At 56.2% G+C, this 15,158-nt stretch overlaps 3 protein-coding genes across 3 annotated transcripts; 2 read left to right on the top strand and 1 right to left on the bottom strand.

The window, feature by feature from the left end:
* Positions 1–157: 157 nt before the first annotated feature.
* ASPACDRAFT_125096 (uncharacterized protein) lies at positions 158–4,292 on the top strand. Its single transcript, XM_020196788.1, has one exon. It carries the CDS (start codon positions 451–453, stop codon positions 4,096–4,098), a length of 3,648 nt encoding a protein of 1,215 aa, XP_020052823.1. The 5' UTR covers positions 158–450; the 3' UTR covers positions 4,099–4,292.
* A 393-nt stretch (positions 4,293–4,685) lies between these two features.
* On the top strand, positions 4,686–7,637 carry ASPACDRAFT_81189 (putative sugar hydrolase). Its single transcript, XM_020205814.1, has 6 exons — positions 4,686–4,756; positions 4,825–4,939; positions 5,009–5,072; positions 5,182–5,858; positions 5,950–6,227; positions 6,287–7,637. Exons 1-6 carry the CDS (start codon positions 4,724–4,726, stop codon positions 7,454–7,456), a joined length of 2,337 nt encoding a protein of 778 aa, XP_020052822.1. The 5' UTR covers positions 4,686–4,723; the 3' UTR covers positions 7,457–7,637.
* Positions 7,513–13,673, bottom strand: iml1 (GTPase-activating protein IML1). The gene has a single exon (XM_020196787.1). The coding sequence runs from the start codon at positions 13,482–13,484 to the stop codon at positions 7,800–7,802; it is 5,685 nt and encodes a 1,894-aa protein (XP_020052821.1). The 5' UTR covers positions 13,485–13,673; the 3' UTR covers positions 7,513–7,799.
* Positions 13,674–15,158: the final 1,485 nt, after the last annotated feature.

Below are 15,158 nucleotides of genomic sequence, written 5' to 3'. Positions count from 1 at the left end.
TCCCCCCTCCTTCTTTCTTCTTCCTCCCCCTCCTCCTCTCATCCCTCAATTCCAATTCCTCTTTCTGGTCGGTTTGATCGGGATTTGTCCTGTTCCGGTCTTCACCGCCACCCACTGACTCTCAATTGCTGAGAACGGATCCCACCTTAAACCACTTCCCCCCCCCCACCCACTACCCTTCTCAAGACGACCGATACAAGCGACGCGTGTTTCTCTCGACCTCCCTCAGAAACACACACTTTATCCCATTTACGGCCTGATCATGGTCGTTCTCTCGCGAAATTGAATCATGGGGAACTGCAGCTCAGTCTAGTTGATCGGTCTGACTGTTGGTTTCCTGCTTGTTTTATCGGCGCATTTTATTTGAACGCTTCGGCGTAATCGACTTTGCGATTTCTTCCCCGCTCTTTTACCTACTCTGCAGTTCCGTTTCGAGCCATTGTTATCATCATGCTCGGTCGACTATTGAATACTGCAGCGGCCACTCTCAATCCGACGGCATACTCCGCGAAGAACCCACAGCCACTGGAATCGGTCACAGAGGAGGAACATACATCGGGCTTGCTTTATCCTGACGTTAGCCTTCTTCGCCGATCCAACTCGCACGCGTACCCCCTTCATACCGCTTTCAATTCCCCGAATACCTCGACGGCCGGTGGATATGATGATCGTGGTGGCGGCGTCGAATTGGACCACCTGAAGGATTTCCGTGTGATAATCGCCCAGAACGCGCTGGGAGACCGGGATGCCTGCGTGTTGCTGGATACCCGGGCCACTCCGCAGGGACAAGGCTCACATGGTCTGGGCTTGGAGCCACAGGTGTTTGAAAATACTGGTACCCGCCATGCCCGCACGCTCTCCACGTTGACTCGCGGCCCGCGGCGGGGTTATCTGCCTCAGTCATCGGTTGTGGAATCAAGCCCGCTGTCTGCGGCCGCAGAGACACGGCGATCCCCGCCCATGTCTTCTGGCGCGTTCATGAGGGCACGGGTTCGTAGCTCTACGCTGGCGCCAGGTGGGAACTTCACCGAAAGTGGCCATTCCCGGGGCACGACGGATGCGAATGACTCCGGGTTGCTGAACTGCATCTTCGGGAGCAGTGCCTTCAGCTACAAGGGTTCCTCCACCAAGATGCATATCATTTCCGCCGATGATGAACCGAGTCAAACCTCGCCAGCCTCTCCGGCAGCACGTAGCTCTCTATCACGAGCATATACTACAGGAAGTTCCACGACGTTTGGCGGCTCCGATCGGGGTAATGAGTCTAAACCACCTGCCAAGGTTACTATCCTGTTGACAAGGATGTTCAGTGTGCATCTGCCCGAAGGCGGAGATGATGACTCTCCTCCGGATAGGCCTGACTTGTCATCTTCAGTCTCCCACGACGCTCTCCCGAGCCCAGGGTTTCCCTTCCCGGACGTCTCGAAGCGCAAGAAGATCAAGGAGAAGAAAACCCCCATGTATGCGGTCGCTATCACAATCCAGATCCCGCTCTTATCCCGAAATGGTGGGCGGCCGGTCTCTCGGTTTGCGCAAGGTCCAGGCTCTCCCAAGCCAGGGCTCTCGTGCTCCTTGGACTCGGACTATCGTTGGCGTGGAGGCTTCTTCGAGGACAGTCTGTCGCTTGCATCTCCTCCTGCGAGTTTGGATGAGCGTATCGATCTGTTGGTTGATCATTGGGATATCATCAACCGGACGTTGTCCCATTTGGAGAGGCTGTCTCGGAACGAGATCCTCTTCTTACTCAAGAAAGTAGACGCCTCGGCAGGGCCGCATCCGAAGCCGGCCAAGCCTCCGAATATGCAGAGGACCAATCAGACTTTTGTTCATCTGCCGGTCAATGTTTTGTCCATCAATTCCAAACTTCGCGACGAAGCCATCCGCAGCACTCGTCGCATTAGCACGGCTCTGCAGATGCCTTACGTTGTCACAGGCCAGAGCCGCTGGGGCGTCTGGCGTGAAGAAGGGCGGTCGATAATCCGTAGTCTCGGAGACAAAGACCACAGTTTCTTCTTCCTGGTCTTGGTCACTGCCTTTTTGGGGAACCATACGGAGTGGCTCAATGCCGTGGGCCCGGAGTGGTACCGTCGGCGGCACTATCTGCAACAGAAGGCTCAGCAAGACGCTGATCCGATACTGGCTAATCGCACCGTGATCATCTCGCCGGATAAGATGACTGCCAGAAGACTTATTTTCTTACTGGCGGCGTTCTTGCCGCCCAAGCAGCGCTTCGAGCCCCTGCCGTCTCCGATTCGTCCTGGCACTGCGGCGTCGACTCGTGCTGTCTCCCAGAGCCCGCCTAATGTTCCTATCTTACGACAGGAGGCGTTGCGGAGAGTGATGGAACGACGGTCTCGTGCGCAGCGCCTCAACCTTAATGAAAGAGAGCAGCACCAGCGTTCTGTGAGTGCTTCATCCAATGAGACGGCCCATCGTTCAGCGGAAGAACCCGAGCCGATGATTCCGCCTGATTTTGGTGCGAAGCGCAGGGGCTCAGATGCTCGCTCGATCCGAGCCTTAGGGGTTCCTATCCATACTAGAGACATGCGTCCGCGGAATACGAGTGCAGCCACCACTTCGACCACTACTCCGAGTAGTACCGTTCCCGTCCCGCACTTCGCCTCGCAGAGCCGGTCGGAGCGGATGGGGTCGGATCCAAGTGTGACCGAAGGACGTGACAGCCTGGCGTCAGAAACTCTTCTAAAGAATCTGCGGCGGTCCGAAACCTCGGCAACCTGTGCCAATGGCCAGATTCCTCCCGCGAGTGGTCGCTGGGGTACATTATTCTCTGGCTTGTGGAGCTCTCGCCAGGAGTCATCAGACGCTGGTGACGCCCCTGCGCCATCTGAAGCGCGCAAGCGATCGGTGTCTGCTTATACGAACCCACCCAGACGGAACCCTCCGACACTTGCCCAGATGGTCAAAGAAGCAGCGGAGGAACCCATGGCGGCGGCACCCAAAGCTAATACGAGCGGCAATATCTCTATCCCTCCGGCGACAAACAGTCATATCTCATTCGAGGAGGACGCACCGGATTTGTCGTCGACCACGGACCAGACCAGGGAGTCATCCTTGAGGATGGCTGTTCGTGGAGATGACGGCGTGGTGGATGTGGACCTGCCGCTCCCAGGGTTCCTGTCGCTTTCGTCGTCTGGGGACTCCACGCTGGCTTCTCCCAAGAAGACCCGCACCTCGGTTACTAGTATGGATGCAATGGCATCTACACAGAGCAGTGTCTCCGGGTTCCACGGCAGTCTCAAGGACAATGATGGACCCAACACCAACGTCGCTGGCTGGCTGCGAACTTTCCATGACGATTTCCTCCTGCAGGCTGTGAGACCCTACGCTTCGCTGGAAGCCGATATCAAGCGCGCCATGCAAGCCGAGCCTACACCAAGTCAAGCTCTGTGTCTCAACGCCGATGGTTCCGAACGATGGGTGGATGTTGCGACCACCGTGATTGCGGATGTCCGGAATTTCACAGTGAAGCGACTGCGACTGAGGCGTAAATTGGTGGGACATGGGTCGTCGCGCAAGGCGTATACGTCGTCTTTCCCCTCGCAGCCCGGCACTCCGCGGTACGTGTCCAACGGGTCTGTCTCGGCCTCGCAGCTCACCAGCTTCTTCTCGCACGCCACTGGGTCGAGCAAGACATCCAACAATTCCTCCATGGACGATTTCTATCCTACCGAGGTTGAAGAACGGTTCGTGGAAGAGCCCGTGATGGATCTGGATGGCACTCTTGTCGATGCTCTTGAAAGGGTGCTTGCACAGAGTGGACCGTCGTCCATGGTGCATTCGCGCGCGCCGTCGCCATCCCGTGGTCGTCGCGGGGAGGATAAGCAGGCATCGGATGCCCCAGCGCCCACGCGGGAAGAAATCCGACCTGTCGAGGTGCCTCGGACTGAGTGTCGCAAGCTGGTTCTCGGGGCGCTGGAAGAGGTGGTGCGCAGTGTGACCGCGGAGCATTGCCGCGAGGATGTGGACGGGGAGCTCGGCCTAGCAGATCGCGAGCGCAAGCGTACGTTGGCCGGGGCGGATAATACGCTGCGCGAGGGAGTTCGCAAGTGGCTTCTCGATGTTGAGGAGGCGTGGTAGGGTTCATTTTCTGAGTGGATTCTCTGTTCTGATGCTTTTGTGTTAACATGATACCCATGTTGAGTATTTTTCTGCACTCGACCCAGCGTTGAGCATACATACATACCGTACAACATCATACATACATACATACATACATACATACATATATGATATGACGGCCGTGAATGAAAGATGCTCGTGAAGTATTGTGCGCATGTAATTTCAAATTGATTAATGGATCAGCCCATCGGCGACCTTTTTCTTCTGGCGGGCTAAGCGATTGGTGGACAAATCCAATAAGGATAAATCCAGGGTCCATCCAGCATTTAGCCAATTTGACTGCGCGGGTTTTACCCCTCTTCCAATCACCCCTCTCTCTGTTCTCTCGGTCTTCCGGCCCGTGAAATGCATTGACATCTATTCATCCGGCGCAATCCTGGTCTGCCTGTCAGTGCTTGCACTGTGGGGGCGGGGTGAGGTGTTGACAATTGCTCCAGTTCATACTTAAGACGCACTGCACTACCCAGGGACCGAGGGTCTCTCCTCCTCCCCTTCCCTCAGGGTCTAGCTAGCATTGCTCCCCCCCCCCCCCCAAAGTTCAAACCCTTTAGGCATCATCAATTGACACACCGTATCCATCACCATGAAGTTCACCGAGGGAATGTGGCGCATCCGGGTGAGTTTTCCGTGTCCAAGACCGAGCTGATCAAGAACTAACCCGCGCGCTTATGTTGGGAATGACAGGAGGGGATCCGGATCGACTGGATGAACAACGTCGAGCGACTGAGCATCGAGAACGAGACGGTGGATCTGCTCCTGAACAAGTTCCAGCGGCACCGTGGTGATACTTTAAACTCTGGTGAGTTTCATTTCGTCTTTATCCAGCTGCAAAGTAGAAGAGGGCTTGGACTGACGTGATACGGTATAGCTACGGTCTCGGCGCAGGTCACGTCGCCATTGGAAGGGATTATCGGCGTGAAGCTTGTCCATTGGTCCGTACCCTGTTCCTCTCTTCAAATCTCCGTCCCAAAGCACCTTCTACATACAATATCAGTATATGTGGTTGTCATTCCGAACCCTCATACTAAATAAGTCCAACAGGGCCGGCGGCATCGGCAAAGGCCCGCACTACGAACTCACCACATCCACCGGCCACACCCAGATCTCGCACGAGGAGAACCAAGCGCTCCACTACCGCAGCGGCGGGCTCGACCTGGCCGTGACGACCGCGCCCAACGAACTCGACTTCGTCTTTTCCGCTTGCAGCAACAGCAACAACAACAACAACAACAACAGGAAGCTGACGGGCCACTCCTGGCGCTCCATCGGGTACATCGGCGACCAGACCACCGAGAAGTCCCGGTGGGACGACGGCATCTTCTTCGAGCGCCAAGGGTACATGCTGGCGGCGCTGGACCTGGGCGTGGGCGAGAAGCTGTACGGGCTGGGCGAGCGGTTCGGCCCGTTTGTGAAGAACGGGCAGACGGTCGACATCTGGAACGAGGACGGCGGCACCTCCTCCGAGCTGGCGTACAAGAACATCCCTTTCTATTTGAGCAGTGCGGGCTACGGGGTGTTTGTCAATCATCCGGGGAAGGTGAGCTTGGAGCTGCAGTCGGAGCGCACCACCCGCGTGAATATCTCGGTGCCCGGCGAGGAGCTGGAGTACTTTGTGATTTATGGGGATTCGCCGAAGGCGATTTTGGAAAGGTATACGGCGTTGACGGGGAGGCCGAGCTTGGTGCCGGCTTGGAGTTATAATCTTTGGTTGACGACTAGTATGTTCCCTCTGGATCTCACCCTGGTATAGTTGTTGGTGACTGGCTTTGTGAGATGCCAATGCTGATGTTTTTGTGTGCTGTGGCGCAGGCTTCACGACCAACTACGATGAACAAACCGTCACCGGCTTCCTGGATGGGTTTCGGGACCGCGAGATCCCGCTGGGAGTCTTCCACTTCGACTGCTTCTGGATGAAGTCCTACCAGTGGTGCGACTTCGAGTTCGACTCGGCCATGTTCCCGGACGCCGCGGGTTATATCAAGCGGTTGAAGGAACGGGGGCTGCGGATTAGTGTCTGGCTCAACCCGTACGTGGGACAGGCGTCGCCGTTATTCAAAGAGGGTAAAGAGAAAGGATACTTCATCAAGGTAAGCCGCCCCCCTGCTTACCTCCCCCTCAGCCCCCTCACTAACACCCCCCGCCCCAGCGAACCGACGGCACAGTCTGGCAATGGGACTACTGGCAAGCGGGCATGGCGATCGTGGACTTCACGAACCCGGCCGCGCGCACCTGGTTCCAGCACCACCTGCGCCGCCTTTTAGACCTCGGGGTAGACAGCTTCAAGACCGACTTCGGCGAACGCATCCCCTACCGCAACGTCACCTACTTCGACGAGACCATCGACCCCACCCGCATGCACAACTACTACACCCTCACCTTCAACGAACTCTGCTACACGACCCTCCTCCACCACCACCCAGACAACATCGACCCCACCACGCACGAAACCACAAACAAGTCCGGAGCCGTCCTCTTCGCCCGCTCCACCGCCGCGGGCGGCCAGAAATTCCCCATCCACTGGGGCGGCGACTGCGAAAGCACCTACGAAGCGATGGCCGAGTCCCTGCGCGGCTGTTTGTCCCTGAGTCTCAGCGGCTTCATCTTCTGGGCCTCCGACATAGGCGGCTTCGAAGGCACCCCGCCGCCGGACGTGTACAAGCGGTGGGTGCAGTTCGGCCTACTGTCCACACACTCCCGGCTGCACGGGAGCCACTCGTTCCGCGTGCCGTGGATCTACGGCGAGGATTGCTCGGTCGTACTGAGGGACTGCGTGAAACGGAAGATCGCGCTCACGCCGTATCTTCTGCGGAGTGCATTGGAGGGTGGGCGGCGCGGGACGCCGGTTATGCGGCCCCTCCTGCTGGAGTTTCCGCACGATAAGAATGCTTGGAGTGTGGATACGGTGTATATGCTGGGCGGGGATTTGCTTGTCGCGCCGGTGTTTAGTAAGGAGGGGGTGGTGGAGTTTTATGTCCCTGACACTAAGGAAGGGGGGGAGTGGGTGAGCTGGTTTGATCATTCCAGAAAATATCAGGGCGGCAGGTGGTATACTGAGACGCATGGGTTCGAGACCCTGCCGTTGTTGATTAGGCCGGGGGCTGTCGTGCCGGTGAATTTTCAGCTGACGAAGCCGGAGGATGAGCCGTTGAGTGGGTTGGAGGTGTTGGTTAATGGCGATATTCCAGGGGTGGTGGAGGTGGAGGTTGTGGATCCGGTGAGAGCGCATGAGGTGCGAAAGGTTGTGAGGGTGAGGAAGGAGGAGGGCGGGGTGGTGAAGGCTGATGTCGAGGGGGTCAAGGTTACGGTTATTCAGTAAGGGGGGCTGTGTGTGTTGTGTGGGTTTGGGGAGGGTGTGGTAGATTGGCTGTGTTTGAATTGTGGTTGTTGGGCTGTTTCATGGTGCAGTGGTGGACAAGGGATGCAGTGAGATGCTGAGATGTATCTATAACTGCGAGTTGGGTGTTGAGAGGCCCTGAGGCAACCAAGATAAGTTGGATACTCAAACAATTGTTCATTAGGTTGTATTACATGGCTAAAGGGGTATCCTTCCACGACCACTACACATACACATACACAATTGACTCATCGACAATCATCCCACGGTCTTCTTCATAAGCAAACCCCCCCCACAAACCTCTTGACTTCTTCCTCGAATCGAATCACATCAACGGCCTCAAACTCCCACTCCGCGGACTCCCCCGTACAAGATTACTCCCCTCGTCCCGCGAGCGCGCCCGCGCCTCCGTCGACGGGTTCATCAGCACCGCACTGGAATGGATCCGCTGCGGCAACGCCGGCAGCAGCGCATGCTGCGGATGGCCCACGACACTGTCCGGCAGCTCCAGCGAAGGGATATCCGTCATCTTGGTCGGCGGGTTCGAGGGCGTGACGCGCGTCGAGACCGGGCGCGCGTGCGACTCCTTATAGAACTGCTGCAGACGGATCGGATCGTTACAGAAATCCACGATTCCGTTCAGGATGTGCTCGGGCGCGCGGTAGAGGTTAGAGGAGTCGATGCTGGGGTGTTGGCCGGGCGGGGCGACGAGGGGGAGGTTGGCACTGTCTTTGGGATTACTTGTAGTGCTGGAATTTATGGTGGTGCTGCCGCCGCCGCCACCGGTGTTGATGCTGCCACTACCACCGGTGAGATCATGGATTGGGCGGACCATGGGCGAGAGACGTGGGGAGGAGGTCGAGGAGACGCGGTCCGCAGCAACCGGGTCGTACGTGCCGGCGCGCGCCCGGTACTGCTCCGCGCGCTCCATGCGCTCCAGGCGCGGCATGTCGCGGCTCGCGGTGCTGCGCGTGCTCACCAGCCGATTGGCCAGGAACAGGAACTCGCCCTCGTCGGTAATCTGGGCCAGCAGACTGCCCGAGCGATGGATGAACTGCGGGTAGCGGTAGTCCGGGATGCCCCAGGAGTAGGACACCTCGACGTCGGCGGGGAACGCCGCCCGGGCCTCGAAGTCGAGGACAAAGTCGAACTTGCGCAGCAGGGCCTTCTGGAAGTAGAGGGGATCCGGATTGAGGCTTTGGGCCGAGACGGACGCCGTGGGGTTGGGGTTGTAGGGCACCGGGACCGGCCCGCGCGGCGGCGGCACCTTAAGTTGCACGCGGAAGGGCTTGCGGAAGGGCTGCGTCTGGTCGATCGCAGACGCCTCGGCGATGGGCACCTGCACGAGTTTCAGGCCGAACTTCTCCGCGGTCGCCGCCCACGACAGCACCGTGTCTTCGATCAGTTTGGCCGTCGTGCCCATCCAGCTGAGTTCGATGTGAAAGCAGTTGTCCGGGTTGTGTAGACGGTCGTAGTGAAGATCGATGACCTCGGGGCGGTTCGATCGTCGACGCGGGTCCACGTCGTACTGCATCTTCTTCGACAGCATGATCGTAGCTTTATTCTTGGCTCTGGAAGGCGTGTTGGGCACCTGAGGCATGGAGTCATCCACACTCTCGGACCGGGACTCGGATCGAGACTCGGATCGGGACTCCGCGCGAGAATGATTGCTCGAGTGATCGGCAGCAGGAGTCAAGGGGGTCGCCTTATCCGGCCGCATCTGGGGGAACCAACCGCCTCGAGACTCCGGGCGATGCGGCCGATATTCGCTCGAGAGCTGGTAGAAATAGTTCCCGTCGCGGAAATTGTGTCTCCGTTCGACGTGATGGAAGAGTCCGTGCTTCAGCAGTTCGTTGCCGAAGTCCACCGCTTCCTCTCGGGTGTCGATATCGCGGAAAGTCTGAATCAGCCAGGTGGTGAGCTCGAACCCGATAAAGCAGCTGTAGTGCAGCCGCCAGTGCCACCGTCGATCCTCCATCCGTATACCTTTCTCGCCCTGAATGGCCTGCGCCAACGTTGACAAGGTGATACTGGAGCGCTCAAACTGCTCGGACTCAGGCAACAGCTGGGCAGGCGCACTATCCAAGCTGGGGTCGGTCAGTTGCATCCGGTCCAATTCTGCGGCGACAACCTCCGATGAATTCTGCGTGTTGTAGATGATGTTGAGCGGGTTCTCGGCCTTCTTGCCATTCGAAGCATTGAAAAGCTTCTCCTCCGGTGGGATGTACTTGTGGCGTTGCCAAATCCGTGTCAATTGGTTGATGCCCAACAGGTGGATCTCCTCCTCGTTGTCTTCGTTGAACGTCTGAATGTGACGGCGGGAATTCACGTGCAAATGCATCGGAATCAAGACATAGCGCACGCGCCAGAAGTGGAGCTGCTGGGATGGATTGAAGAGATAATCCCGATGCCCAGCCACGTAGTTGTCGGCGTAGTTCCAGTTGTATTCCTCGAGCTTCGAATCGAGTCGGATGTTCTTCACCTCGTACTGCGGGCTCAAGATCGTCCGCATCGCCGGCGAGTACATGCTGAAGTCATCGAACTGTTCCGAGGCAAGAATGGAGGTGTTGCGATGGGTATAGCGCGTCACTTCAATTTCCGCCCCTTCCACACAAATCAGTCGGTGAATGGTGTTGCCCTTAGATAGAAACACAGTAGCACCATCTCTTTCCAGCCCACGCGTGTCAAATACATTGGGTGATTCCAGAGAGTACTGCCCAGAGGCTTCTACAACAGCTTTGCCAACCACGATCTGAAAGCCATGTGAGAGACGCAAGGAGATCATCTCGCGAAGGAGCACACCTCTTGTTTTTGGAGGTTCGATACCTTCCGCATCTTCATTCGGGAAGACACGATACGGGGTTTGGAAGTAGTCCGAGGCCAGCTCCTTCGCGGTGGGGAATTCTTCTGTGGTTAGAGGCAGAATGGCAGGGGACTTCAAACTTTTCCATTTGACGACGGCCACATGGGGAGGTCTGGGGTAGGCATGCTGCCAGCGCCCAAACCAGCTGGTCTCCCGCATAACCTCTTTCGAAGTGTTGCACGGATTGATAGAACGGACCCAAGGCGCCAATGCCGTGTTGTGAGGGCTTTTCGAGGAAGCATCGCGCAAGCCTCCATTCACAGTCACCGTGACCCGAGGATTGGATCTCCGAATTCGACTCTCGTGGCGCGAGTCATCAATCATCGGAATCTCCGTGGTCGAGGTCGAGTAAGACTCGGGAACCACGGAGCGATCCGGTTGCTCGGCGTCTTCAGAGGGCTGCTTCTGCGGAACCTTGATCGAAATGGGCCTCGTTGGTGTAGCTGTCGAGCCTTGCGAGGACTTTTGAGGTGTGTTCGGTGTGCTAGACGTTGTGGACAAATCGATCACGGTTCTCGTGGACGCTGAATCGGACGTGCTCAAAGATTCAACGCTTCTCGAATCTGCAAGCATTCCGGAGACCTTTTTCGCATTCTGCGTCGGCTGTCCTCTGGCATGTTCCACATGGATTTCCGTACTTGCCTGGGCCCTCGGTGCGATGGACGTGAGCCCCCGCAGGGCAAAGCTGATCGTCCGCGATATCCGGGGCACTCTCGTAGCAGACGTTGGCTTGAGAGCCGGCTTTTTGGGTGATGCAGCCTTGGTCGAGACCGGACTCTTCTGCACGGCGCGTGACGGCTCGATTTTCCGAGGAGCCGAACCGACGGAATGTGGGCGTTCGTTGGCATTGTTCTCGTTCTCGCGCAAGCGAGTCACGGATCGAGCGGAAAGCCGTTCGTGAGCATTGGAGACTTGCACTTCGGGTTCACTGGTTCGCTTTTTCTTCGCAGACCTGCGAGGCTGAGAACGCTTCGGCAAAGCATGGAACACACCGTCGTCATAATTGTCCATCCAAGCAATGACCGAGTTCGAAGACTTCTTCGTCTTTGCCAGAATGGCATCCTTGGAATGAGACATGTTCTGAAGAAAGGGCTCCGGCCGCAGACTGTCACTAAGCTGGTATCTGAATGGGGAGTTACGCTTTAAGGGTGTCTTCGATGGACTTATGCTTGAAGGGCTTAGGCCGGTCGCGGGACTAGCTCCTCTGGTGACTCCCTGTCCTTCGAGCAGGTAAGGGATGGAGATGTTTGACTGCTCGCTCTCCATAACACCCATCATCTGAATCTCGTACATCCGCACACGGGGCACAAATAGTTTCGATTGTTTGGTGACAGTGAAAGGGATTGGCGCATTCGGATCTTTCTTTAGAATCCGTCGAGCCTCTCGGTAAGTGTCAGGATTCCAGTATGAGATATCGAGCCAATGAGGAATTCCGTAGTTCCAATTATTCGCATGGGAAGACCATGGCTGCCGGCTACTCATCCCAGGATACGAGCCATGCATGACAGACTTGGGCGAGAGATGTGACGTGTGACTAGCGAAGCTTGCGAAGGATGGACGAGCCTCTGGAGAATAGCCTCCATTCCGAATGTCTCCTCCGTACGTGGCCGTCTGGGGTCGCTTCACCGGCTCGCGGTATTTGAACAATGGCACTGAATGAAGAGGCATGGGGCTCAGACAGACCAAGTCAATGGCGATACCGCGGTTGGTAAGAGCCTCCGTCGTCGAAGCCAGCGACTCGTAGGAGACCTCAAAAACACCGCTTCCAGGGGTGATCACGATGATCGACGTTCCCGTGTGAAGCATGTCACGATCGATGTGATCATAAGCCAGGTGAGAGGACGCAAGGTGAATCGCTTCCAAGATATTGCCGCGCAGAGCAGTGCTGGGCCGTCCTGCGATGGTTGCAGATTGAGCTTTGGAGGCGACCTTGATGCCATCAACCGTGGGCGTCTGCATCTCTTCCGGTGGCTTGAGGATAGAGACATCCCTCAAGAAAGTTCTAAAATCCTTCTTCAGCTCATCTAAAATTGCCGTCCAATGACCACTAGCCATATCGTTGACGACCACGCGGTAAAAATCTCGAGTCGGAGCTGCATTGGTCGTGAAGTCACTCTTCCAGCTGTCCAGGTTGAGATTGGACGCAGGGCCTATCGCCGTCGCATCGTACTCCACGCGGGTGAACAGCACAATGGTAACCAGATGCCTTGCGTCGGAATTGGCCCAACGCTTGAAGAGCTCCGGAAGGAAGCCGTTGATGACCCTGCTGAACAAAATATCGCCCGTGCCCTCGGAATCAAAGTCCCACATCTCCCGCGACATCTGGATGAACAGGACATACTTGGCCGACTCGCTGCGGAATACGGGGATGGTCTGCGGGGAGAAGAAGCCTGAGAGGACCTTCTTGCCGCGGATGAAGATATTCTTTACGGTCGCCTTGATACTACCCATAAAGACGATCTTCTGGCCCTTGTAGACGATCTTATCCGCCAGCTCGGACATGACCAGCCGCCACATATCCGAGCGGACCAGGTACTGATCGCGGAAGGAGATGTCTACATGAGAGGCGGAGCACTGCGCGCGCTCCACGATCGAGATATGGACGGTGGTCCGGTTCTTAAAGCCGAAGATGTTGGCGACGGAACTAGTTACAGAGAGCTCAAGCTTGGGATGCCGTGCTTTGATTTCCTGCGGCAGGGGCTTGACGACGAAGAGACATCGACCCTGTAACGGGGTCTTGAATTTGGACATGGGGTCCGGGTGGAGTGTCGGGTTGGGGTCAACGTGAACGTCCCGTGACGACCTGGCCCCGAGATCCGCCTTGAAGGTATGCGCAGCATCGCCGTTAAACCGGGCGGGCAGGATCTCGATCACATCGCCGATCTGCGCCCCGGTGTCGCTGAAGGCGGCCTGGTTGAACAGGATCTCTTCCTTGGAGAAGGTCTCATCATGAACCCAGAGAGAGCATTGTCGACGATCTAGACTGGCAGAGACTAAGCGGATCGTCCTTTCATCTAGAATTGATGACTGCTGCTCTGGGGGAACAGCATGGGGGACCTCCAACGACCGGGCAGTAGAAAGGGTCTCTATACTGGCGGCGCTCACTTGTCTCAGATGTGAGCGCTTCATGGGCCCTCGTAAAGACATGATCTGGGCGGTTATTATCGCATCTTGAAATTGATAAAGTCAGGAACGATGAGGCGTAGAGGCAATGAGCCGTACTGGCTGCCCCAGGGTCCAGGTGGGCTGGATGGATTCTGCGGAGATCAACAACTCATTCAATGGAAGTACGTTACCGAGTTCAGTGGACTCGATGGGACCGGGCAGGTGGTGAATGACATCTCCGTCCAGCCACTTTCGGCAGGCGGTCAGTGTGGGTGGCTGTACATGATCTCTTACATAATCATGACTGGTGCCCTGGTGCCCCAGGCAGAAACATCTATAGCCATCGGCCCAGTAGCGATTGCTGGGATTATGGAGATCATGATGTGATAGAGGCTACTGTACGTGTACTTGTTGATGGTCTTTTCTCTTTTTTCTTTTTTTTCCAATTGCCACCAGACTGGCTATCCCGACACTCCAGCGATTCTTTCAACTCGACAAAATCTCCATCAGGTGCTCAGTCAGTGTGCCGAACAGAACAGACCCGCGATGATGCGATCGCCTATTTCCAATGAAAGCCACTAATTGGACTCGTCGGGCTCCATCACAGCTTATCAGAATATGGCACGACAGAATGAATGATACAGTCCAGGACCGCAGGTCCTGCCTAATGCAGGTAGCCTACCGAGAGGAAGGGTGGGCCATCAAGCAGCACCAATTTACTTCAACTCACATCGTCAAACCACACGTGTTAACCTTCAAATCCGGAATATCTTTCCGGAAGAATCAAGACCTCCGACTGGGAGGGAGGCTGAGATCTGGACTCGGGATGGAAGGTCGCCATTGCGGCAGGAGCCGGGATCATACCCAGTGGCAAATCATAATTTGCATATACGCACTCCAGAATCTCGCTTACAGCCCGATGGAAGATTTTCGGCAGAATGGCCTCAAGTCCCTCAACCGCCTATAGATAGCTGCTCCAATGCGACGGGTCTGGGGAGGACAGAAGGGGGGAGGGGAGGGGTGGTTAGACGATCCGCAAATTTTTCGCGCTCCTCCACATTTAAATAAAATAGACTCCTTCCGTTTCAGTCGATTGAGGTGATGGGTTTCGTCCGTCCAAAGCGGATTCGAGATTCGAAGGTTCGATGTCTTTGGGTGGAAAAGTCTCAGACTAGGTTGCTGGCAAGATGAAGAAAGGCCCAAGGCGGGAATCTGCAGTAAATGAACGAGATGACTTTCCTCCATCATGAAACAGGTGCAAGTATGTCTATAGTGGTGGGATACAGCTACTGTGAAAACATACCAGTCGATCGAACTGATTAGGCTGTTCTGCCACGATCCTCTGTAGTGAGCAGAGTCAAAGGTAGTAGGCTAATAGTGCTATGTGTGGGTCAAAGCCAGATCTGTCGCTCAAGGGCTGAAGCCTGGGAGAAGAGGATCATCGGGCTACCGGAAACACAATCCTGGGCCCAGCTCGAAGAGTTCCGACAATGGAATTTTCTGTAGACCAAATCAGATACGTACATTACTTGTGCGTAGCGCTCGCCGTCAAGGTGCGGTGTCATTTTGATCTGCCCATTAGTGCAATCTGCAATGAAGGCATACCAGGGAGCCTGGGACGAAGGCAACGACTCTAAGATTCTGATTGGTTACTGCTGGTTATCTTGCAGATAAGTTATGCCTCCTGTATGCTTCCCTCCCTGCATTCCTCTTGAG

The sequence above is a fragment of the Aspergillus aculeatus genome (genome assembly GCF_001890905.1).
Source record: "Aspergillus aculeatus ATCC 16872 unplaced genomic scaffold ASPACscaffold_16, whole genome shotgun sequence".
Classification (NCBI taxonomy): domain Eukaryota; kingdom Fungi; phylum Ascomycota; class Eurotiomycetes; order Eurotiales; family Aspergillaceae; genus Aspergillus; species Aspergillus aculeatus.
This window is presented reverse-complemented; position numbering and strand designations above follow the sequence as displayed.